At 46.2% G+C, this 26,268-nt stretch overlaps 6 protein-coding genes across 6 annotated transcripts; 3 read left to right on the top strand and 3 right to left on the bottom strand.

Annotated features, from left to right (window-relative positions):
• Positions 1–1,194: 1,194 nt before the first annotated feature.
• On the bottom strand, positions 1,195–2,177 carry BDV59DRAFT_188859 (uncharacterized protein). Its single transcript, XM_073691519.1, has one exon. The coding sequence runs from the start codon at positions 2,080–2,082 to the stop codon at positions 1,339–1,341; it is 744 nt and encodes a 247-aa protein (XP_073543030.1). The 5' UTR covers positions 2,083–2,177; the 3' UTR covers positions 1,195–1,338.
• A 3,476-nt stretch (positions 2,178–5,653) lies between these two features.
• Positions 5,654–6,263, top strand: BDV59DRAFT_206255 (lysozyme; the record flags this gene model as incomplete). The annotated part of the gene is made up of 2 exons (XM_073694768.1): positions 5,654–5,911; positions 5,970–6,263. The coding sequence occupies 2 exons, from the start codon at positions 5,654–5,656 to the stop codon at positions 6,261–6,263; spliced, it is 552 nt and encodes a 183-aa protein (XP_073543029.1).
• A 2,186-nt stretch (positions 6,264–8,449) lies between these two features.
• On the top strand, positions 8,450–9,071 carry BDV59DRAFT_141010 (uncharacterized protein). The gene has a single exon (XM_073687176.1). It carries the CDS (start codon positions 8,553–8,555, stop codon positions 8,907–8,909), a length of 357 nt encoding a protein of 118 aa, XP_073543028.1. The 5' UTR covers positions 8,450–8,552; the 3' UTR covers positions 8,910–9,071.
• A 328-nt stretch (positions 9,072–9,399) lies between these two features.
• On the bottom strand, positions 9,400–10,774 carry BDV59DRAFT_196607 (uncharacterized protein; the record flags this gene model as incomplete). Its single annotated transcript, XM_073692739.1, has 3 exons — positions 9,400–9,466; positions 9,499–10,421; positions 10,469–10,774. The coding sequence occupies 3 exons, from the start codon at positions 10,772–10,774 to the stop codon at positions 9,400–9,402; spliced, it is 1,296 nt and encodes a 431-aa protein (XP_073543027.1).
• Positions 10,775–15,806: 5,032 nt separating this feature from the next.
• Positions 15,807–17,094, bottom strand: BDV59DRAFT_211238 (uncharacterized protein; the record flags this gene model as incomplete). Its single annotated transcript, XM_073695758.1, has 3 exons — positions 15,807–16,367; positions 16,458–16,940; positions 17,016–17,094. 3 exons carry the CDS (start codon positions 17,092–17,094, stop codon positions 15,964–15,966), a joined length of 966 nt encoding a protein of 321 aa, XP_073543026.1. The 3' UTR covers positions 15,807–15,963.
• A 6,647-nt stretch (positions 17,095–23,741) lies between these two features.
• On the top strand, positions 23,742–25,303 carry BDV59DRAFT_211236 (FAD-binding oxidoreductase; the record flags this gene model as incomplete). Its single annotated transcript, XM_073695757.1, has 2 exons — positions 23,742–24,508; positions 24,554–25,303. Exons 1-2 carry the CDS (start codon positions 23,900–23,902, stop codon positions 25,301–25,303), a joined length of 1,359 nt encoding a protein of 452 aa, XP_073543025.1. The 5' UTR covers positions 23,742–23,899.
• Between the last annotated feature and the right edge of the window lie 965 nt (positions 25,304–26,268).

Below are 26,268 nucleotides of genomic sequence, written 5' to 3'. Positions count from 1 at the left end.
TGCTTCCACTTCCTCCACGACTACCGCCGTTGCTCCCGCTCCCACGACGGCCCACCAGCCGTTGACCTGCCCCGTCTGCCACAAAGTCTTCTCCAGACTGTCGATTTTGCGTACTCACCCGTAAATCCACGTGGATGAAGCCCTTCCGCTGTTCGGACATCACCTGTGGCAAAGCCTTCAATGTAAAGGGCAACAGGGTGCGACTCTGCCACTGCCATAGTATATTATTACATCCCTATATATAGGCCACCGGAAGCCGCACACACCTTCAATATTACCTGTACTGTCCGTTGCTGCTCCCAATAATCCTCCCTTGTTGACTGTGATATCGGCTTTACCACTTCCCATCACTTCCCTTGGTATTTACCGCTGCTATGCTACACCCTAACCTCTTATCCCATCACTCCCAAAACCTAACTCCCTACGCTATACCATTATTTATTCTATGGCTTCAATGCGTGGACGCCGTATATTACTTGAACTTCTGTTAGGGGATACTTCTAAGCTATAGCTATGTAGGGCATGAGAATCAAAAGAAAAGACCGTCTCGCATTCAAACTACGGGAGATTATTTTGTCAACCCCACACATACATATCTATATATCTATATATATGTACACATACACGTATCTTTCTCCCTTTCCTGGACTTATCTACTATCTATTAGACCCTCTTCTTGTAGTAATCCCTTCGTCCTTTGCTAAGTTCCCTGGGGAAGCCTTCCTCAGGACATTCTATTCACTCCCTGCAAAATAAGTACACACAAACACCCTAGTTAACAGGAAAGACGGAAGATGAGGTTGTCCTATGGCGATGGTGATGCATGCACGGCGCCTGATTGATCAGACTCAGCCAAAGTAGGATCATGGCTGATGATTGGTCGGAAAGTCTCTCTGGAATGATCAGGGTAAAGAGCGGCTCTGCAGAGCGACCGGGAATACGAGTCATCTTTGCTGTTGTTGGTTCGGCATCGGCGAAAATTTCGGTGATGCTAGATAGCTTCCGAGGATGTTGAGTCCAGAAGAAACTGTCATTGGAAATCCACGTAAAAGCATTGAGAGATTTCTCGATAATCAATCCGCATTCGATTCCATCTCCCCAATTTATGACCGATGTCAAACATTGAGCTACAGACTTGTTTCTAGTGTTATGAGGAATAGCCTTGCCAAGATATGCCTGCGTACGGATACTGTACTGGATAACATGGTATAATATAATATGATACGTTAAAAGTCCTCACGTTACATTATGAATCAATTGAGATGCGTTCCCGATTTTGTCAACCCTACTCTCATACGCCCATTACCTGCCTTATCAGTTCCAGACAAAACAGTAGTCTTATTGTTGCACCGACCGACTATTGTCGTCAATCTCGTTCACCCGATGGCTGTCACTCATCTCGATAATTCCAGAATCTTCTGCCAGTTCTACGACTTGCTTCACTTTTCTCTTCGGGCGTGCAACCGTTGCAGGTTTCATGCCCCAAGGATGCTCATCAAGTTGAGTCATAATTGGATTTTGAGCCTGCATCGAAACAGCGACACCAGAGTCTGCTTGCCTAGCCGGTACAGGGGCAGCAGCAGCATCAAAATCATTCTGACGTTGTCTAACGCAGTAGAAGACTAATACCGCGATGAGAGCCACACCTGCCACGCTACTAACGATAACACCCGCAATCACACCTCCTGACTCTTCCATACGTGATGTTGCAGTTGCCATTGCCACGGTCGATGTGGACCTGGTTGAAGACGCCGTGGGGGACGTTGTTTTGCTTCTGTCCACAATTCGGAATGAACCAAGGAAGATACTTGCAGGCTTCGACTGGTAGTTTTCCGCCCAGCCGCTAGGATCCCCGGAGCAATTAGTACTGCTGTAAACGTAGAACGTAGTAGGATCACCGTCGGAGTCGTACTCGAACACCATGCCTGCTGGGTTGGCAATCTCGGTGCATGGGTAATCAGAGGAACCGCTCGGGACGAAGGAATTATTTTGCGCATCACGCCAGACCAGAGTCCAGGCATGCGACCTTTTGGGGAGTAATGAAATCGCGTATAGTCTGGGAAGTAAACCACGCCACCTCATGTTGAGGGTATGTGCCTACACCTCACGACGGCTTGCTTTTATTTGTAGTTGGCTCGGCGAGACAATAGCCCTTCGATAGAAGGGAGGGAGAAAAGCTTCGACTTTAAGATAGATTAAGGTGGGCTTCCCTATCGGAAGTCTCGCGATAAGTTTCTTAGGTGAGGCCGGTATTTTTGAAGTGCGTATGGCCAATCAAATGGGAAGATCCTCCTCTCAGCTGGGATCATTGGGGACCGGAGTTCCGGTGTGGTGGTGAAAAAGGTTTCCACTTGGTGACAGGTGGCCATCACTGCTTGCCGAAGAATGCGGAACTTGGGAAACGAAACTATCAAATCAAAATCTCGCCTCACGAAACATAGAAGGTTCGAACAATACATAATTTACACGGAGCATGAGCTGAGAGTAATAAGTCATTGGATAACCAAGGCAGCCAAGAACGAAAATCAACAGCGAACATCTCGGGGTGGAGATGCCTTATATGTAAATGGCAGAAGTGAATGGGCGTAGGCCATTTCATTGCATACATGGGCAGCTTCGTTAAAAGGGCTGTATGGTACCTAGTCAGAGGCTGATCTCTAGCCAAGACTTATGTGCTCATAGCGGAGGTATCTGCGACTCGGGTAATTGGCAGGAGCTGCATTGACTCGGCTCTTTATTAGCTACACTTTGTGGAGCAGCGGCTCAATAGTACATGGCCCCCATATGTCAATCACAGCGGGACGCGTACCAAGAAAGGGCGAAAAGATCGTAACATATGTAATTTTTACACAAGGAAAGAATGCAGTACAGTATCCTCATATTCTCAAGCACTCTAGGTGTATCAACAATACACAAACTTCAGAATACCTCCTAATTGGACTGACGATCACAGAAATGAACATGGTCTTGCTATCAGACCTCGGCCATTCCCCGATATTTTCAAATAGTCCAAAAGAATGCTGCCCCTCCCCCCGTGGGCCGCCAGGAATACTTGAGGGCCATGTAGAACATGTTTGGGAATATGCTGCCGTCGGTAATATTATGTAATTTCCGCTATATTCTGAACTGTAACAGGGACTTGAACTCCCCTACATCTACTACTAAAATGGCTATCTTTATACCCTGGATTCCAGTAATGACTGGTCTTTCCGGTTGACAACATGGCACGGGATATCAAAAATATCGTTTGGGAAAAGCTCAGCTATATTGGCCCCGTATTAATTAGACTCTGATTTATACTTGCTGTATTAGGTGAGTAAGATATGAGAGTACTTAGATTTGGGCATGTATACCCTCCCCCACCCCCCAGCGCACAAGGTGCCAAGTCAGTCGAAATAATCCGTTTGACGCAGTCATATGAGACTGGGTATTTACAGACATTTTATGTAACTTGAGGATAGTAACTACACTACTCAAACGACATATATGAGCCTATACATGAATAAAATATAGGCAGCCTAATTCCTTGCTAATATCGTTTTCTAGAAATTGGTAATGTTATGCGATTGGATATTATCGATTCATTACGCCATTAGGTAGTGCAAACGCATAGACAATTAACCGCTATAGATATCCTATTTACGTTGACACTCATGTACCCGCCCAAGTCTTCCTAGTCACCATTTACGCGATACTGCGCATGGTCTGAATTGTATGAATGGAGGATGTGAAGAAGGACGGAAAGACAAATGGGAAAGGGAAAACCTTTGCGACCGTAGTGCGTTTGAACTCGAACTTGCAAGGTCCACGCCAGGTTACGCGACCGAGCCATTGCTAAATCAAACTGTCTGCCCTTCAAAGAGACCATTTAATCATCTAAAGTTTCCAAACCAATGAAGTGTGTCTCTAGCTTTTGATGTCACACTTGGCATCAAAGCATTGCGGGTACTGAAGCCGCTAACAAGCGTGAATATGCTGAGGCAATCGGCAAGTACGGCTACGTTCCAATCGGCGTCGGTTTTATTCAGTTCGCTAATTAGAAATATGACGGTAAGAATGGCACCATCAGAGATACTATGATATTTGGGCCTTTCATCAGAAGTGCGGTTTTCTTCTCCAGACGGCCACCCCTCTGCCTCAGTGCTGACTGAACGCAAAAGTTGTAGGCATTTATACCGCTCCTAGCTGCACTGGGATTAGGAATATAGTCGATGAGATGATATGGAAGGAGTTTCCAATTCCAGTTGATGCTCGCTTTCTGGTATCTTGATCTAACCTGCCATTAAAAATCTCAAATTATGGGACAGACAGAGTCGGAGCTTTGTAGACCATAGGCACATAAGAACACTGCTAAGGAACAAAAGATAAAATGTAAACATTTGATGTCAACGTACCTTCGTCTTTGATGCTAGCTAGGCTTTTCTGACCGCGGTAAGTGGGTCGCAGAGTGTGTAGAAAACCCATAGCAAATGTAGTGTATCGAATGAAGAGCCGCGTTATTCTCGTGGATCTTAGCTACCCAAAGATAAGTTTCGAGAACGGTAAGGTAACCAACTGGATTTCGCATCTATTTGATCCGTCCTCCATATTATATCCCATGTTTTCAGACGTAATATTTATCAAGCAACCATCTTATTTCCTCTGAAGTATAATTGAATCTAGACCCTATACGGGTGCCCTTGCGGCCCACAATATCGATATTACTAGACGCTCCGAGGCGGGAAAAGCATCGAGTGTCGAATTAGATAATTTATATATTTATACTATGCCTATCTCCTATTACTCGCATTAATTTCCTGGGGATATATCCCCAAATTCTTATACAACTTTTCTAGGCCTTTACAGATTAAGTAGATATGGCAAAAGATGTAGAGAACATTATTTGATATACAGGAATAGGGAACATCCCTATTTCAACCAGAACAAGCTTAGTTTGCGGGTGATTAAGATAATATAGAGAAGAGCCATACGATACCTAGGTACCGATCCTCTTGGTTTCCTCCATCTGATATACAAAAATAGGGAGTAAATCAGCTCCCCTCGTATTATCTCTCCAATCATGCCATGCATTCGAAGTTTTCAGGCAATGGTGGAGGAACAGCGAGAGATTTGCGCAATACGAGTGATCAGCATGAGCGGCGGCAGCGGGCCTGAGTGATCAGCGTATCTCAACACGAAGGCCCACTAAGCAACGCCACATTATAGCTAAGATAGACCGTCGTAGACAGTCCGTATACCCGTACTGAGCAAATGAATGGTTGGATTATGCAAGAGATATTGCAAAAATAACACGGAGCCAAGAAGATCGTTGCCGAAAAATGGCTGATCAGCCCAAGTGTGCAAAAATAGACAGCACATGGGGCTATGCTAATGCTTATTTGTTCATCCTCCATGATAGTGATAGCCTCTTTATATATGTTACTGATGGCCATTCCTATTCAAGAAATCTGCCCGGCCGTCACGGACATAGGGATATTTCTCTCCCCGTATTTGACAAACAGGCAACTGAATACCGAGACTAGCTGGCGACTTCAGGTCTAGATAAGACATAAATAGGGCCCCTCAGATAACTTATGGCCTGCCGACCTCAGACATCGCTCGCCACAACAAGTTCTATTTCCACTATTATTTGCAATATCCACACCTAACCATGATGCCCTCTGTCAAAGTCCTACTCTCGCTCATTCCTGCTCTGGCCGCTGCAGCTTGTGTCGGGCCCCCTGTGAACACCGCTACATTAGACTTGATTAAGGGCTTCGAGGGCTTCCGCCCGGACCCCTATGATGATGGATACAGGAACCCGACTATCGGTTATGGTCATCTCTGCGCGGACTCCACGTGCTCCGATGTACCATATCCTATCCCCTTATCTGATCAATCTGGGACTCAGCTCTTAGCTGGGGATTTAGTCGTAAGGGCTTGGTTTCTATAGAGGGCGTTAACGAGACACTGACACAAGATCAATATAGAGCTTCCAAGATGCTGTGACCAATGCGCTGGCTGATCCCGTTACATTGAATGATAATCAGTACGGAGCCTTGGTTTCCTGGACGTTTAATATCGGTGAGGGAAATATGCAATCCTCATCGCTAGTTCAGCGGATGAATGCCGGAGAGGACGTCGTTGTCGTTGCAAATGAGGAGCTGCCGCAGTGGGTACATGCCAATGGCGAAGTAGTTGATGGCCTCGTTCGGCGTCGCCAGGCGGAGGTGGACTTGTTTAATACCCCTAGCAGCGTTGGGGCTCTTCCTGCTCCCTGCTAAATAGGGCTAACTGGCAATTATGGATCTGCGTCAGATTGCATTGGGTTGCTTTAAGTTTGGTTCTTGCCACATGCTTGTCGAACTTTAGAAGTTATAGCTCTCCGTTTCTCAACTATACTTTCGCATGATTCAAATATACTGTATGTATATCTGCACTTAATGGTACTCTTTAGAAACTCAATCAAGGGACAGAAGCAGTATTCGCACTTACCAGCTCGGGATTTCAAGCTACATGGCTGGTTTGCGTCTTACAGTTGCAAACTTAGTATATTAATGGTAGGAGGATAAATACATAGATTCTCACGTCCACCTATACCAGCCGTATTCGCAAAAGCCCGGTGAAGATGTCTGGTTGCGCAAGTAGTATATTGGGTGAGATGAAGGTATAGCCAGGCCTCGACCTCCCGTTGTGGTTATTCGTTATACTACGCATCACGGATATTTATTGTTGGGTCGGTAGAAAAGACAGGCTATGGGCAAAAGTAAAAGGGGAAAACCTCCAGTGTCGGACTGGTCAAAAGTGTGGCATACGCCTTTATCCCTTTTTTTCTTCTTCGTTCATTCATTCATTCATTCATTCATTCTTTTTTTTTTTTTTTTTTTTTTTTTTTTTGGAAGGCAGGGTACTAACTATTCTTTGGGAAGTTGATTAAGTAGGGGATTCAACTTCTGGGGTCGCGAAACCGCCCAAAATTGATATTACGAATTTGAACTTCATAGTTTCTCTCCAGTGTTCACGTATACGGGGCTAATGCCTTAATATTTCCATCGGTATGGGACTGGCTATTATACTATATACGGAATTACATTTTAGGCCCAGTAAGAAGGGAATTTGATGGGGACCGGTTCCTTCTCCACAGAGAGAAAATATATAAAACTGCACAACGAGGGTTTTGGCCGCCGTAATTCTATTTATTCTATATTTCGACCAGACATGATAATACCACAGCAACCTGCCTACTAATATCATATACGGGTTAACACAATAACCACCGGGTGTGCATTACAAGGCTTCGAAGTCAATGGCGATATCACCAGAGGGTTCGTACAGTAGTACAGCCACATCGATAACCCCACCAGCAAAGTGGTAACTTATTTGTTTCGTCTATTAACTAGAGCCGAACTTCCCATGTAGTTAATTACGTAACCCACTTCGAGTGTGGAAGAGCGATATGTATATCGCTCGTGCATTATCTAGTTTCCGGGTTTGGCTCATGCACTTAAGCCAGCAGATACCCATAATCTGCACGCTGACAGAGTGTGGACTGAACAATGTTCCTCCGGAACGGGCGTTTCGCACGTATAAAACTCACTAACGTGATGACGACGTTGGAAGCATTTCGGTTACTAATTTGCCTGTCCAGTCATTTGCCTTGGTCCGTGCCAAGTGGTGCGAGTATTATGCAACAAGGCGTCCCGTGCCACACACAATAAAACACGCATTCAGAATCCAACGCGCCCCAATGGGCGATTCCCAACTCCCCCAATTCCTCGCCTCATTAACCGGTGTTGGATCGCGTATCTTCGTTCGACCATCAAGACGGAGATCAGTCCGTTCTTCCACTTAGGTCTACACAATGTTGGATCATCTGGTGTTTCTGTTGTTCTGTCGTTCCTTTCCCTGTCTATACGGCAGTTCGCGAAAGTTGGATGGATTGAAACAGTCGCCAGATTCCCAAGCGAGGGCACATTCGGCAACATTCCAGGGCGACTCCGCAACATTAAGCGCAACAAGGCCGGTACCTGCATCTAAGATAGAGTTCTGACAGTTGACCTCTGACACCGAGACTGGGCCTTGGTTCCAAGTGGACCGCGGTTATACCAAAGACGATCAGTAACGAGATCCGGTGATTCGATGCATAGAGCCCGCCTTCCGATACGCCCATTTTCGATATGCGTTGGGAAAGGAAATACCTGGTTGGAGGATTGGGCTTCTGGTTGCAGCATTTGCCTGCCGCAAACACCAAACTAGCAAACACCAAACTGCTCCCCGAATGGCAATGTCTGTGTGAGACTAGTACTGGTTGACCGCCCTCTATAGACTGATAAATCCAAACAGTGCTCAACACATAAGAATGGTTCATTGGGTCCGTCTATCGACACCGCAAGTTCTGAATGAACTGGTTAGGCGGTATCCATAATGGTTATGGTTCCAATGCAAGCTCGGAGCGCACACCCCTGAGCCTCGAGGTACGTGTGATCTCTCTATCAGAATAGTCGCGGATATCCAGCCTATCGCAGTTGGCGCCCCAGTTCAGGGTGCTTCCGCGGACCTCCCAAGCGACATATATGGTGCGATCCCCTGGTCCAGCAAGCGGCTTGCCCAAGCCATCGTCGTGCAAACGCGCCAAGGGCCCAGTTTCGTCGGCTGCGATGTTTGAATCATTGCGGTGCCAACGATGTGGTGGCGCTCGCTCGCGTGCGTGTCTACCATCAGCGACACTACCAGGAGCCGATGATGTTTCCCGTCGCGGGTATCCGCTCTCGCCGTCCGACGGGTTGTGCAAACGCGCAACTCCCCACAGAGCGTTACAACATAGGTGGCTCGACTGCGGAGCTGCCTGCCTAGACGTGGCAAGAAGAGTGTTCAGTGTGAACGGTGTAGATGCCTGTGGCCTTCTGCTATTCGGGAGGCAATCCACCTGAGGTGGTTCTGAGACGGCTCGCCAGCCTCCGTCGTGTCCGTGTCCAACCACGTGTGATACGGCTCGACCTCGATATCCATTAGCCGGAGTTCGTCGCTCAGATTCGGCCGTACAGTCATGTAGACCTGGTCACGAATGGACGGTCGAGCGCACACTGTAGGCAAAGAAAATAGTTAGTACGGCTCAGCCAGAAACATCAGCCCACCCTGGGCCTGTGTCCATACCACCTATTAGCATGCTCCCACGGCGCAAATATAGATAGCCCTTGGTGATTTCTTCCACATCTAAAGCCCATTTAATGAACCCTTGTGCCCGGGTTACGAGAGGACTCGTTCTTGCGGTTTCGACGATAGTAGAGGAAGAACTGGAGATTCTGCAGCGGTTTAGACATGAACTACGACCAGTCTGACTGTGTACGGTACCTTGAATTCTTGACGATCGAGGTCAGGTAACTGCTGCATGTTTACCCACCGGCGATTGTCTGATCGTGGTCAGCCTAGTCTGGTGTCTTCTGGGGGGTGACGAGGGCAGTCTGTCGAATGTGGTGGAAGCTTTCGGCTTTATAAAGTGCAGCCGTGAGTTTCAAAGACTGCAGGCGGGCTAGCAAGTGTAGTGTACGTTGGCTCGTGGCATCAGTCAACGTACGCGTCTCGCCCGATGTTCTCCCTTGGTTGGTAGGGTGCGCCGCTGCACGGCGTTTTGCCACCGTCTCCGCCGGTTTTGATCCTTTCCCTTGTCTGGCAGGGTAGATGGATGCACCGACTTGCAGCAATGTCTGCACCTCGCTCAAAGGATCCTCCTGATCCATAGAGTTTCCAGATGTATCAATTTGGACCAATACGTCGTCGAGAACAGGCGTATCTGTCCAGGATGAGACGTAGAAAAGCGACAATTGGCAAGCGGCCCGCAGGCCTGGATGCGGCAACCAGATGTACACGTATTGGCCGGGCTCGATTTTCCACCGCGAGGGTACGGTGACTACCATATGCAGAAGCTCGTGGAACGGAGTGATTGTGACAGACGGCCAGGTGCGCCCCCAGCGTCTTGCGAGGGGAACAGCAAAGGCAGCGACACTCAGCACCGTCCATAGGGCGGCCGCAGCCACCAGATACCAGAGACATGGCGATCGGTGCATCCAGACATGGTACGACAGTGAAGCCAGGCCGGTTGTCCCCAAGAGGTAGTGGAGCTTCATCGCCAGCTGCGGGTGGCGGCGAACGACCGCCTGCAGCGTCACAGGAACGATCAAAATTATTGCGCCTGCTGCCTGGATTCGCATTAGAATGATCGCACATGTTTGCCCACGCAGCCCAGTCGAGCACGGAATCTTGCTACGCACCAGAACGGGAATGTAATGCCGTCGGATTGCCCCCACTGGGTTGTCATCAATCAAAACCGCGACGGTCCCGTGGAGGATGGAGTCGATAACGGATAGACGGCCAATCCATCGATGTAGCCATGCCATTGTCGAGCGGCTGACGCCCAGGAGGTGTGCGAGAAATCCGAAGGTCAACTCGGCCCACAACGGGATGAGATTAATAACGGCGAGGTTGGCCGCACGCGGTGAACATCGGCCCAGGAACGAGTTCGCGCGGCTAAGCGCACGACATTCACCGTGAGCAGAAGCGTTACCATCAAAATCTCTAGGACAGTGAGTAGGTCGAGTCGAGCGAATAGGCTGGGCAGGGGGTAGCAGGAAAGTTGCCGCATATGTATCACGTACCATCGAATAATCCAGCGGCAACATCGCTTGGCCAGACGCCATAGGGACCATCCTCCTAGGGCGGTCGCCGCGCATATTGCATAACAGTCAGTCTGTGAAATGTGGGCAATCCGATCGTATAAGGGAGATGTTGCTGGGGGCATCCTGCAGGGAGGGGTGATTGTTAGGGAAAGGAAAGAATATTTATATTCAGCTTGTCGGTGTCTGGAGTCTTTATATAGACGCTCCCTAGGATAAGCACATACCATGGGTGGAGCCAACTTGAATTTTCTACCTTTCATCTTTGCGTGAGGCCTACAAGTGAGGGCCGAGTCGAGGTCGGTGTGCGACAATACAGCTGCGGAGGCAAGAAACTGAGGGGTATTCTCCATCATCTGGGCGATTTGGAAGGGACGAGAAACTAACGTTACCTAGTATACTTTAAAGCAACGTATGGGCAGAGAGATAGTTTGGGAGGTTAAGAGTATTTATGTTCGGCCCTCGCTGTCCTCTGAGACCCTCACCTAGATTCTTACAGAGACGACCTAGTATTGTTAGCAATGAAGGCAATCTGGTCATCGACCCTCTCCCTTCGATTTACTCTACTCATCTGTGAACCACGCGCTATTACATGGCAGCTGAAATCTAAGTTAGCGACAGACATTACGGGTAGATACTGAGAAGTATCTTCCAATAAGTGGGCACGATGGACCAACTCGAAAGATAACCAGTCAGCATTATATATGTAGATTCACTATTACTCCCTAGCAACCCATGACCCAACTTTCTGTTGGGATTTTAGACCTTTAGAGACTTGACACTTTGCCGGATATGACCCGTTACTGTATATGTACATGATTTATTCTCGTACTGTAGATGATGCATCAATGGTTAAAACACGTTGATCAATCGGATGCAGTGACGTTGTCTCAATACCGTACAGTAGTATATAACACATGTCACAAACTATACCAGAAAACTGCGGATACGCAGTCATGGGTATTATAGGTAATTGGCCGCTGCAATTTCCCTTCATTTCCAAAGTTCCAAGACTATAAAATGCCCGTTTCCATCATAATTGTGGTTGCGAACGATAGGGGGAACACCCGGGTGGGGGCTGATGAGCAATTGCCCACATGAGTCTATAACCCCTTTCAATGCTACAGTACCTGTGTGCAGATCCTTATAGGGCTTTGGAAGCACCATGATGGATTTTATGATGCTTAGACACACAGCTTAAAAGGCCCCAGTGCTGGACCGGAAAATGCGTCAGATGGCACCCCAGAGCCGCATTAAGCAAGAACAACTTCGAAAACGCCGCAACAATCTTCTCCGCCGCCATAACGATTTCTGGCGCCTGTATGCCATCCGCAGCTGGCTCGTACTGGAGATGCCAAGTGGCCGAATCTATACCTACCGGTCCCATCCTCACCTTCCTACCCCAATTGACGAGGAAATGGTCGGGCCTCCAATTCATTATGTACTGTACATATGGGCAGTAGACAATACTGACAGTCTCAGGACAAACGGTCCCAGCCAGTAGTGCATAAGACGCCGGCTGACTATCTCTCCGCCCTATCATTGATCGACCTAGTGATTCCCAAGCCACCTGCACTTGCAATTCTTGGACGGCAAAGCAAGATGTGGGACGCCCTATTCTCGGGGGTGGGGTTGATGTGATGGACGAGCTATGTAACTAGTTCTAGTACTACAAACTTGATGCTGTGTGCACTGTATAATTCAACGTGGCAATTTAGGAAGACAAATGATCGTCTTACTACACGCAGGAAAATGAGGGGCTATACTACCACCCTTTCCGTAAAAGCGCTGAGCGAAACCTCCTGACTTGGCACCTATAGAGTCATGCTGGATTTATCATAACCGGATATCCATAATAAATCCGGCATGACGTGTCTCGCCATATTTCACTAATTCAGGCTTGCGACTGCCCGAGCCCATGGATGGCCCACTCAGCGACCAATTGCTCGTTAAGGAATTACTACGCCCTTCAGTGTATGTCAAAACCGGCCAGAGATGCAGGCCATGACAAATATCTTTTCATTTGAATCCGTCTATTTCTGCCTATTTCCAGTTTAGCCTAGAGTTATAGGTACAGTAGACTTGCTTTTTTGCTGCAGAGGGAGTACTACGTAATTCCCGTCGATGTTTGCGTGGGTCTAAATTGACACGGATCGGATGTTACTGGCAATGAGGTACAGAGATTGTGACGATGACCGTAGGTCAGGAGCTAGAAGTCAAACTTGGGAATAACTGGCCGGGTTTGGGCTCTGCTGCCTGTGGCGCGCGTACGGAGGCCGTATTGGGAAATCCGACCGCTAACAAACGGCCTCTACTGGGCCCTAAGTGTCTCGGCGGCCATTCGGCTGGCCCACCCCCTGCACAACTAACCACTGGAACACTTGAGTAGCGCCCTAGTGACTAGTAAGTGTGTTCCTGAGACGTGGGTCTATGCTGTAGTTAGGTGATCGCATCTTTTGTTCCCTACGTACGGTGATATATTGTCATGGAAACTCTTGTGCTATCCCACTTTAGGCGTGCGTGACGAAATGAAAATGAGAGGATACAGACCCGCAAAGATTGGGCGCACGACAAACATCATCACAGCCTAGACTTTTTATAGTGCCCCCATCGGAAGACTAGAAACGGCAAAATATATTGTCTAGGATACGGTTGTAAAAGGGTTTTATACATGAAGGTTGACTCCGGCGGAGGTACTGCGTTTGATCCTGGTGTAGCCAGACAACAAAATGTAGGCAAATGTAGAAGAACATTCTTATGCACGTCTTTCAATAGTGGTGACTTTGATCTTGAAATTGTGACGGCTATCTGGCAGAGGATGCAGCACTCTGCAAATCTAGGCCCTGACCAATTTCCGATTAGAAATCTTATTTTGCAATAGAATTTCCTAGCTGGACTTTTGGGATAGCAAATTAGGATTCTTCCTTAAACAAAAATCGTCGCCCGGCTTGTGGCTTCTGCCATGGTAGTCATCTTCATCAGTAGTAGTGGTCAGGTGGCCATGGTTATAGTTATTTCCATTGTTCCGGGAAAATTATTTACAGATGATCCGCGTACAAATATGAAAACATAGATCTACTATGTATCTTATCATCTTTGTGCGTCACAGCAACTCATCGGTCAGCAATTATTGAAAGATCATGTAGGTGAATTTTAAACAGCCTTAGGTAGGGTTCAGGCAGAGTACTATTGGGGGTGAAGGAGGTCCTGAAGGAAGAGCAGCAAGGGCGCTGAACCCAACAAATCAAAAAAAGCTGGTGAGCACCAACATACAACAGCCGGGATTCGCTGGTGGTCACCCACCAAACTACTAACCGGCCAAGTTCAACTTCATCATCAAGAGGTTGATACAACACCATCTCGAATTCGCCTGAAAGAGCGTTGTCATGGAGGCAAAAGAGGTATATGATATAGAGTGGTCCTGAGATCTTGATTCTTCTGGCCTATTGGAGGTGTCAGATAAGGCGAAAATGAGCTTGGCGTCATGTATCAAGGCAAATGAACATCCTTAAATATGATAGGAATTCAAGTCTCTTGGACAAGGAGCAGTTGAATAGAGACACAGACCCTCCGTGAAAAGAATGTCTCTGTTACCTTAGTTGCTCAAATATGCTTACGTCTTGGTTCCAGTCACGGCCTTACACTTACAAAACGCTGATGCTTAGAAGGTCCGGTGTCAGTGGTTCTGAAGGAATGCCTACATTTCAAATAGTTTTATATGCCGGTGAGTGCGACGAAAAAGCTGAATGCATGTGTAATTGCTGGGCGTGAGAGGAAAGTGAGTGACCATCAAGTCAAAGAGATCAGAACGAAGAGTAATATTAACGAGAGTAGTAGATTGGCCTAATATGATATGATTAGAAACAGATGTATAGAGATTAAAAGAGATTATTCTTCCAAAGATAGTGAATGATGGCCCATATTTATTCTGAATTATCCGATTATAATGGATCTAAATGAATATAGTTTTTGAAAAGAATGCAGATTTCAATTGGATGCAGGAAGTGAACGAAGGATTTGAGTCAATAGGAACGAATATGAATGGCTAGTTTAAATAATGAAGCAAGTGAATGATTAGCCAGGTAGGCGAATAATCACAAGAACTCAGGCTAAATCACTAATCAATATCTCAGCACCACTTAGCAGGTTGAGCCTCTGATAAGTAATTTCAGCAGGTAGCCAGACATAAGTTGAATCAATGCCTCAGGCGTTGAAGTTGATATCGGACCGTATTCCTGACAGTTAGTGTGTACAAAATAGGAGTGTCAGATACCAGTATATGTTAATAAATATCTAACCCGAGGTTGTAAGAAGGCTGCTATGGTACAAATTCAGAATTCGATTCATGACTGGTAAAGAGGCATACTAAGAACATTAAACTGGCAGGTGTAGGTCAGCCGCCTGTCATTCCAGGTGGGATTTGGTTAACAAACTTGTTGGCTCATATAGTCTGTTCAAATATGCTCACGAATGACCATCATATAGGGAAAGTAGATGATTGCACGCGTAACTGCGTAAGACAAGAATGTATTGTAGGATTGATTATAAGAGTAGCTATCCTACATCCCTGTTTAGCACAATAATATGCTAGGACAATAATACGCGTCTTGGGCAATAGTGAAGCCGAATTGTCCTCAATTGCGCACAATGTTAGATCGAATAGAGGATTTATGCAGCAGCAGAGAAGGAATGGAGTAGACATATTGCGTTTATGCTCTGATGCAACCTTGCACATTTATCCAAACATGGAGATTTTTTCATGTGACATTGGCACTTACAAAAAGAGCTGGCGACTTCCATAACAGCAATTTTCTGTTGTTCCCTTTAAATCGACCACGGAAGTGCCAACGAGGACTAGCTCACTTAAACATCTGGCTAAGACCAAATCATCAGCGAAACCGACGAGATATTAGCTGGTACTTAAGTAGCAACTAGAGGTAATATGCCTGAAAAGCCCTGGCACATCCAGCCAGGAAATCGGCTATGTATCACTTATCTTAGATATATCATCTCTATGTGAGGAGCACTTCCACCATGCGTGATCTTCAAAGGAAAGGTACATTACATACAGAGAGTTGATATTAAGGCAGGAGCGTACAACACAGTTGGAGAAGTGAAACTAGAGATCATAAATAGAGTACTGATGAAGTTGAGCTTCGCTTGCTAAATCATTTCTTTATTACTACCATAGATAACTTTACTACTGGGAAATACCACCTACTATTTTTAAAAACATCGAGTCGACCGTGTCGTCTCCACGGTGTTAAATAAAAAAGAAAGATATAAAACAAGGAAGAAGAAGGGACCAAATCAATTAAGCCCCAGGAAGTTTACTCCTCCGTAGATGTATCCGCCTTACATGATCCTTCATATTATCGATGCGACTGAACATGCGTCGACAGTCGGGCTGCTCGCATGGTACTTTGGGGTTGTGCTTCGTCTCGTGCCGCTCCCGATCCTTTTTACTTGAAAATCCGCCCTGGACGCCCTGCGCACACCCCTTGTAGCGACAGAAGAGGTGTTTCTGGTGACGATTGTGGTGTTTGCGCAAATCGCAAGCGCGCCGGAAGGCCATCTGCGACTTGCAGCTTGGATAGGTGCAGCGCCAGGTGCCGTCTGGGTTTTGGGTACCATAGTTTCTGAAGTCTTTTCCTTTTGTGCGGGTTATTACTGCAAAGACAGTGTTGGCAGTGGAACTTGGGGTACTGGCAGTGGTGGCTATGGTGGGTTGAGGGAGCAGATAAGGGGTAGTGGGAAGAGGTTGGTAGTGGTAACCACCGTCTTAGCGGGAAGAATAGAAGCAGTTACTAGAGGGGGAGTCTGGGCGAGCGGATGGAATCCACTGTCCAATATGGGGAGAACAGAACTGGGTGCTGGTGCTGGTAGTTGTTGCTGTTGTCGCTGCTAGGGAGAGGGGGTTTAATAAGTCGACAGCGCTCGCGAAAGCCCAGTGTGCGTCAACGTAGGCTTCGCTCTGGTCGTGACAGGATACCAAAGATAGAGATATCGTTAGATGAAGTTGCTTTGAGATGAAGGGGGTGTCGATATGCATTCTGCTTGCTTGATCCTCATGCCTGAACGAATAGGACGAGACAGCGTCGGGACTACGCGCGCCCGGCGTACTCTGGAAGTCTGAAGGCAGATAGCTGGGGTAGGACGCGGAAGAGAGAGAGCCCCACTGTCCACCGTCCGCGAGTGACCACATGGGTGTGAAACTGGGCTGACTGCAGACGGACGCTATACCCCCACTTCCGCTGGCTGCGACACACTCTGGAGATACAACAGAGTAGACTCTACCGTTCTCGACGATAAGCGCGGAGTTGAGCAGCATTTAATGTTTAGATGGAGGTGTGTTCATCCCCGAACAATCTGGATAGTATAATGTCTGTCCACGACGAGGTGCGTAGGCATCATCAGCCAAGATCTCATGCGGGCTCCTAGTCATAACTGTCACGAGGAGAGATCTTTCATATTTTAGATGCTAGCCAGGTGGAAGACCATGTGATATAGAAATGAAAAAGGCCGGTGTGGAACGCGACAGAGAGATGAGAACTATTGTTCCTTCGGTGGTATTGTTGCTGGCTCCTAGTGGATTTGATTATATATACAGGTGTTTGTGTCGATTTGGGTTGAGCTGAATATATAAACAACAGAGGCTTGACTGGGGATTTATTGGGGTGTGGGGGTATCCGAAAGGAGTTTCAATGGAAAGAATGCTTTTCAACTTAGGCATTGGCTTCTTGGCTGACGAACACACTTAGCGTGATAGCGGTTCTGTTGGCATGCAATGGTTATTTGTTCGCTGGAGACGCCGAAAGACCAATGACAGCAGTACGCCATCAGAGGTTTTCACTGTCTGCTGCGCAATTCGGAGGTATCCCTCGTCCGCTAGTGTGAGAGCCTCAGTTGCTGACTATTAAAAAAAAAACCGAAATGATCTTCAGTTTCAACCAAAGAGAAGATAAGGATAGTACCACCTCACCAGTTGACATGGCGGATGATAAACCGTCTGCACAGCCAGGTGCCCACGCCGTGCTGACAGCTACAAGAATTTCGAGAGACCCCGGCCAGATCCACGGACCAATCAAATGGCAAATCCGTCAACATGGGAGGGAATCTCTCGGGCAATTCGTAGTAGTAGTAGTAGGGTTGTCAACCCGCACCGCAAATCCGCGCGGATTCTGTATCCGCACCGCAGCGGTGCGGTGCGGGTTTAAAAATCTATAATCCGCACGGATTTGCGGTTACCCGCACTATCCGCATAGCTTTTAATAGTAATTATAGTATTATATTCTATTATATTTTAATATATATATATTATATAGACGCTAAATTTTCTATTTTTTATTATAAAATCTATATATAAATAGATTTATTTTATAATTACTATACTAAATATAGTAAAAATTACGCGGATAATCCGCATAAATTTTTTAGGAACCCGCAACCCGCGCGGATTATTTTTTGACCCTGCGGATTGTACCCGACCCGCACCGAGTGCATCCCTAAGTAGTAGAGCTCGCATGCAGGCACCTAGGTGGGGAAAGCAGCGAGAGACATACCGCCAGGCGCGAAGTGGAGAATCGGCTATTAATTCAACTTTTTTCGGCAAAGCTAAAAAGTACCCTGCATAAACTATCACACCAACTGACGAATAGGAGAAGGCGGGGTCTGCCGATCCGGTGATGGGCGAAACATGGAATGACAATGTGGTTGAGGCGGTGCGAAGGATATTCGCCGTCAACCAATTATGCGCCAACACTTCAGGTGAGGTGCTTTTGAACTATGGCAGATCGATACAGACTGGTCCAGTTACAAGTGGCAAATAGCTAGAAGCTGAGTGCTGCGACACTTCACGACGGGCAAGATAGTAACTAAAGTAATCACTGCAGTTGCATGTACGGGCGCCTATCAGCTCCTCACCGTCCCAGTCTGGTTGCCACATTACAAATCTCGCTCCGGGTAGGTGGTATCCCAAACCCCTGGAGAGATAGGGCTTGGCCTAGACGGTCAATTCCGTAGAATAAAAGTTCTGATAGCCGCTCCCGTCCACATGGTGTGTCACAGTGGCCAAGAAATATTGGATGGATTCGTTGCTTCTTGGCCGTTGACATCCACGGAAGAAATGTGATTTGATCCAACCATCTATCTGTGTTGACGTGCCCTGCGGCCTTTCACTCACGTCGCCGCCCTTCGAACTGGTGCGTAGAGAACCGTGGAACAGCCAGTAAAGGAACCAAGACATCAGTGTCACGTTGTTCCTCTGCTGCAAGTCTGTGGTAGAGCCTTCCCCATTAGATGTCATGACTGAAGGATCTGAACTTTTCTGTTCCTCAGACACCAGAAAGCATATTTCTCCCTGATTCTGGAACTCCGTAACTTGTAGTTCGCGCCTTGGAGGCTGAGGTCCTAGCACCTGGCCTAGGTCAAGAAGCTCAGATGCTCTCCAAACTAACTCCGCATAATGAATCTCAAAAAGCTCTGTAGCTTTTCTAGAAATCAGTCCTGTGGGACGATCCTGATCCCTCCACATCGAAGCGCCTGGACCGAGCACTGCTTTCCTCAAACATTCCGAACTTGACAAATTTAAGGACCCCAACTGTACATGGACTTGAAAATTTAGCTCTCGATTATAGATCCCAATATCAGGGAGAAGCTCAACGAATAGACCAGGTATATTATCTTGCTTCTCCTGTTCGTTGCTGAGCCAGTCCCGGGCCGCTCTCATCTCCTTGTCTGCATCTTGCCAGTTCTGTTCGGCAAGCGCTTAATTTAATGCCAATACCCCCCTCATGGGACGGTACCCATCATTGCATTGTTTTATTGGTGTGTCAAGGCATACGTAATATTTGCGGCGGTGGGTATAGTCGGACAGGAGTCCTAATGAGTGAAGATGATCCAAGCAAAGGAGGGTATTTGAAAATTTTGAAATGTTTTCCATCCCTGTAACATAACCCTGGTTTGCATCTAGGATTATATCCGCTACAATCCTGATGTATTCCTTCTGATGGTAGAGATACCGAAGAGCGGGTGTTGACCACAATCTTCGGAGAGGCTGTTCCGGAGCCATTACTGTGCATACCAAATGAGCAATGTACTGCGTAAAAAGCATCGTGATCTCTGGAAATCGATGGCTGGAAAGGTAATAAAGTGCCATGTACGTGTCGAGGACAAGCTCTGGTCCCGGGTATCGGAGTCTAAGAGTAAAATGATCGACACAAAGATTCAAAAGGTGGAAACCTTGCTCATTCATTTTCGCCCCAACAAGGCCAATGCCAAGGCTTAGGAGTTCCCACCAATCTCGATTCCGTTCTGGGTGGAACTCGGTAGTCCGACGTGTAGCTCTGACATAATATTGAATTAATGATAGTGACTGTTCAGGGACGTATATGTCGTTTGGTGCGTCAAGTACTTTCGGTATTTGTGCTTTATCAGGCGTCCACATTCGCTTAGGTCTGGATCGACACAGTTTAGTTCTGTTTTTAAATACCCCCCATTGCTTTAATCGATCTTTGAACGCTTTCTCCCTACAATGAATCCTTGTTAGATCTTTCAATGTCATAAGAAGATACCATACACAGTGAGGGCATAGTGGCATGGTGGAGCTTTGTCGCTGTAGCACTTACGTGGCAATTAGGCCCTGCTCCTCGGACATAATACGCATAACCTGACGAAGGGGTCTTTGCTCGGTTATGTAGAGAGTAACGATGCGCTCCCGGTGTAAAATCCAATCGGCAGAAGTGTGTCTCCCATGTTGAGGTATGCAATTGACTTCCACGTCGGCGAGGACTTCTCGGATAGGGAAGAAACTGCTGCTTTCGTTCTTCTGCATGATAGCCAGGATAGATGGATTCGATATGAGCAAGATTGCTGAGATGGGGCTGAATGGAAAGTATGCAGGATTGCGTTAATTATGCGATGTAAATTTATTATAACGTAATCAACGGGCGAGCCGCGGATACGACCGAGCCGCGGATTTTCACCGCAGCTACCACTGTATGAAGCTATCCAAGCACCATTGCCATGAAATTTCATTAATAAAACATATGAAATGATAGCTATTTACTAGGGCAATTTCGAATCGTATGTCCTACTGTTCCACAGCCACTGCAGCGTTGCGGGGCTCGTCGACGAGGCAGAGAGGTTGCTTTATTAGGCTGCTCATTAAGCTGCGTATTTAGCTGCTGAACCCGATTGCGGCCCTCCTGTACAGATAAAAGGATATCATTACCTAGTGTATCACGTCGTCTTGCCTTTTTTTTATATTTCCGCTCATTTTCTGCGCGTAATTTCTTAATTTCTTCCTATAAAAGAAGATTGGTATGCATAGCCATTTACGCTGCCTTCTCAAGATGCTAAATATGAGCAATAGGACTGCTAGAAAGCTTCCGTTTTATACTAAGACTTTTCCGTAGACTGCGTACTTTCCGATTTAGCTAACGAGTATTCTGCGGAGTCTAAATTACAGAAAAAACTGAGCTTTCAGCTAGTGGTGGTGTTAGCGTACGTAGTTGAAAAGTAAGCTTAGAAAGAACGCGTTCTTAATCGAATGGCTTAAGCCGTGTTCCTGCGAATCCACTATAGATATTCGCTATAGTAAATGCTTTAGCGCGTACATCTAGATATAGAGATAGAAAGTCCTCTTTATCGATATAATTATTGCCAGCACACATCCGCTCTTCAAGAAGCTTCCCGTACGCGCCTTTAAGTGGTCTAAATACACCCACATCAAGCGGTTGAAGAAGCTGTAAAGCATACGCAGGCATACAGAGATAAATAATTACATTTAGCTTGCAGTAATTATCAAACTCCGCAGTCAGATGGCTACTATGGCCATCAAGAATAAGCAGTCGCTTAGCACCAGTCATATAGCGCTTTGAATATGGTTCAAAGACCTCTTATAGCCAGCGAAAGCCTATTTCATCTGTAGTCCAGCCATTCTGACTAGTTGCAATCCATCCATCTGTAAGTTTAGGTTCTTGGAACCAGGAAGCTTGTTGGTTGCTCACTTTAAGTATAATAACTGGCGGTATATGTACGCCTCTTGATCCGATCGCCTTAATAATTGTGACCCATTCGCGATTGCCTTAGATAACTCTACGCGGTCGCTCACTACGCTCCACTGCAGTAATTACTTTAGAGCTAGAGCAGAGTCCCATAGCGAAGCCAGTTTCATCAAAATTCCATATATCATCTTCGTGTATGCCGTATTCCTAAATAGTTGCTTGTACAGTCTAGAACCAAGGTATTATAACTCTTAGATCTTCTTATTTTACGCGTTAATAGGTCATTTATCTTATATATCGTGTACGTATCTCAGGATAGCGTTTCGTAAAAAAATAAGCCCAGTTAACTCCTATAGTTGTAGTTGAATTTTGGAGCCGTTCGCGAAGTAAAATCTATACCATTTCACGTAGAAACTCAGGTCTAATTAGAAACCCGCGTTTATCTGCCTCTAGAAGCTTTTGTATAAGTAATTCCTCTTCAAGAACAGATAGTTTATAACTATTGGCACGTGTTTCTGATCGTAGATTTATTCCGTAAAGCCGATCGCGTAGAATAGTCTCAGGGACTGAAAAGACATTCGCAGCGCGCAATATTGATTTAATTTGACCTTTCTAGTAGGCCTGCATCGCCATCTGAATCCGGGATTCTTTAGAAAGAGGCATATTCGACTATAATAGTTGAATTTTGACGCGTTGAATGAAGACGATGGGAAATCTGGTGAGAATCCGCGGCTCGGTCGTATCCGCGGCTCGCCCGTTGATTACGTTAGTTGAGTTAGAAAAGTTGGCACAAAGAGCTTGAGACTTTAAATATTTTGTGATGTGGCGACGATAGGGCGGCCAGCGTGCTGGCTCTTACTTGGCGGAGGTTACGTACACAGTTATTTGCTGCAAAAGTTCCAGAATATGTTACAATACCATGCACTAGTGCGAGTCGAGACAGATTATGATCGTTCGAAACCTGATAAGGAACTCTTTTTTTTATCAAGCCAGCTGATCCTCAATTTATACTATGATGTTGATCCCTTGAATGGAGAATTTGTTCGGTGCTGATATTTCTTAACTAATTCTTTCTCCACTAACGTAATCAACCACCGAGCGGCGGATACCAGCGAGCGGCGGATTTGTATCCCCATACAAAATAGCAATTTTTAACCTAAATATCTCAACCATTTTTACATTGCGTTGATAGATATTTAAAATATGGAAATTCTTACACTACAGTAACAAACAAATTAATTGCCGGACAGTTATTCTAGACAATTGCCTATATATTATAAATTACACTGTATTATTAGGCCACTTTACGCATTTAAGACTATTATAGATTATTTTGCTCAAATTGAAAGACTACCACTTTATTCATCTATATAGAGTTGGTACCTTCCATATAAGATATCAAAATGGAGGTATGGTTGAGATATCCCAAATTGAAAAGTGCTATTTTGTATGGGAATACAAATCCGCCGCTCGCTGGTATCCGCCGCTCGGTGGTTGATTACGTCATCACAGATGAGCACATAGCAGGATGGGGTGTTACCCTGTCAGAAGAATATGAGTGGGGATTGACTTACAGACTGCCTGATTGGACGTTGAAGCATGCAAGATACACAAGGAGAACAACCAGAAAAATTACAATTGCAAGATATCTGTCAATCGGAAAGACCAGTAATTACTGCCAAGGCTCAACTGGCCATACAAAATCACGGTGTGATTCAGCCTCCGCATCTCGCAGATAGTCACACCGCCGGCCCATGAATCAGGTCAGAATAGAGTTGGAATCCAGGGTATAAAGATGGCCATTTTAGCAGTAGATTTAGGAGAATTGAAGTCCCTGCTACAGTCCAGAATATAGTGGAAATTACATATTATTACCGACAGCCGCATTTCCAACAATATCCAATATCTCACACACCAGCAAGTAACTTTAACTGATAACAAATAAACCATGGTCGCCTAATAAGTTCATAAAAGTATCATCCGGCCCGAGATCGGCATGCGCTAGTCAATCCCTCGTAAAAAAAATTTTACTAGGTTATATGTATGTAGTTCACGGGCAACAACACGAAAGTAGTTGAGAGCGCTTGGCACGGTTAGTGGTCATATATCCTGTCGTGATAACGCATTAGGCGCCCCATCGTGCCATACATAAAAAAGTGAATTCGTGCGTATGACCATGGCTTTTTGTCCAGAGCCCCAGATATTTCATGTATAGCAAGAAAATTTGCGCATAACTTAAGGACTATGGATTCTCTCATGCAGTTTTTAGACCAGAATCCGCATATTCCTTATGCAAAAATCCAAGACCCCCGGTACGCCTCTCTACGGACATCTTTTATTGAAGATGATTCTGTGATTCCTCAAATTATAATCCGTCCTCAGTCAGCTGCAGATGTTTCATTACTTATCCCAATCCTGAGAAATGAAAGTACTCCTTTTGCAATTCGAAGCGGCGGCCATGACCTCTTCAGTCGCTCGCAGGCACATGATGGTGTTACGATTGACATGCGTGATATCGCGCATGTCCATGTCACGAAGGACCGAACGTCCGCCCATGTTGGTGGAGGAATTGTATTTCAAGACCTTGCGACGCGTCTGGATGATGTTGGTCTGACCACAGCTTGTCCTGTCGCTGGAGAAATCGGGTATGTTGGCTGGGCTACGCATGGCGGCTATGGGACATTGAGCGCTTTGTATGGCCTCGGGGTCGATCAGATCCTTGGCGCTAAGCTTGTGACAGCGAATGGCCTAGTGATCGATGCTGATGACGAGTTGTTGAAGGGTATTCGCGGTGCAGGAGGACTGTTTGGAGTTGTAGTTGAATTGACGATTCGGGTCTACCCTATCTACGGGGTACGTATGACGCACTTCATCGAGGTACATGCTAATAGTTGACAGTATTTGGGCGGAGTCATTCATTTCCCGTCTCCGTCTGTCAGCGATACAATACATATTTTCCACAGAAGCTACTCCGCCCTCTGCAATGAAACGACCGTACCTCCAAATCTGGGCATGTTCCAGGCGATTGGGAACCCAGAATTGCCTACATACTCGATTCTCTTCCTCTGGGCGAGCCCCTCGGCACACGATATGGCCGAGGGTGACCTCTGGCTGAAGAAAATTATTTCCTTGGCCCCCAGCGCTGTACACACCGTCAACAAGATTGTACTCTCTGAGTTTCTCGGGATATCTCGGAACTTTCTCTCTGGCCCATTCTACGGAAGAGTTTACACTATAAACATTCGCTCCCTGACCCCAGAAGCACTAGATATCCTCGCTCGTGGAGGGGAATCTCTGCCCCGAGGCACGCACGCCAGTATCTCCCTACATCAATTACGCGGAAGTCATGCAGAGCCCAACTCCACAGTGTTCTCGGCGCGGTATCCTCATTATGTAGTGGAGATTGTTTCCGTTGCAGAAAGTGAATCCGCGGCAAATAAGGCAGAGCAGTGGGGGAAGGATGTGCTAAATGATTTCCGTTCGGATCAGAGCGATAACGTCCTTCCTGGCTCATACATTAACCTTACACCCTCGGATGAAGTGGATATAGACGCTGTCTATGGAGACTGTGGCGTTTCTTTGCTCAGGCGGTTGAAGACGAAGTATGATCCTGCAAATGTATTTCAGAATGCGATCGTACGGTTTTAAGAAGCACTTATAGAATACATGCGCGTTATTATGGTTACCCCTACACTATGGATGCTTGAATAAAAAAAAAAAAAGAAAAAAGTGGCAGGGTTTCTACAGCTAATGGGTTAATGGATTCCTAACTCTCAAGCTGAAACATGCCTCATAGTCTGCAAAAGTAGGCCTCTGGAGTAATCCATGCCAATATCTCAACCAACAACCTATAACTTGTAGCGAATCGCTCCTGGTCGCTTTCCCCCACCTCCCATTGGAGAATTAGGGAGTAAGTACCCACGATATGACTTTTCTGAATGCCATACAGTGTCTAAAGTACGGGCATGGGTCTATTTTACCCGTCTCTTCGCAGAGGCCGGATATCTATGAGTCCAATTGATTGATGGAGTTCGATGGCTGATCATCTACTTCTCAAGAAGGACAGCTCTTCATACAGATTAATCTTTGATTATATATTGAGGTATGAAAGAATGACTATGTATTATTGATCTATCCTAACTGAAGTCATGCTCATAATCTAACCATATCATCGTCCACCCTTCTAATTGGAAGCGTTAAGTATGGTCTATCGTATTCCAGTAGGAGTTGGTAGAGCTTCTAATACAATCCCAGTAGTGCCTAGGTGCCAATCCTCGTGGATGAGAATGCTCTCATATGATATCCTCGCCGCATTAGGTACAAGAGGTTTAATAGGGCTGTGAACAAACCCCTAAAACACTGTCAATATTGTATTTCTCCACATCCTCCGCTTCTCGATATTGCCACGAGAAAACTGTAAGAGGTAGTTTACTTTTAAAAATGCACTAGGTTGAAAGTGCGCTTAATATTCGTGGCAAATTAGAGGCCTCGACCCTTAGATTACTGTATAGGTTCAGCTACAAATATTCAATAAGTATAGCTTCTAAGTCCGAGAATCTGAAGTTGGTTACGCAAGAGTATATACAAATTGCTGTTTTGTTACCTAACAACAG

Source organism: Aspergillus ambiguus (assembly GCF_047715705.1).
Source record: "Aspergillus ambiguus strain CBS 117.58 unplaced genomic scaffold BDV59scaffold_59, whole genome shotgun sequence".
NCBI lineage: Eukaryota > Fungi > Ascomycota > Eurotiomycetes > Eurotiales > Aspergillaceae > Aspergillus > Aspergillus ambiguus.
The sequence above is the reverse complement of the archived record's forward strand: the minus strand, read 5'-3'. Positions and strand labels throughout refer to the sequence as shown.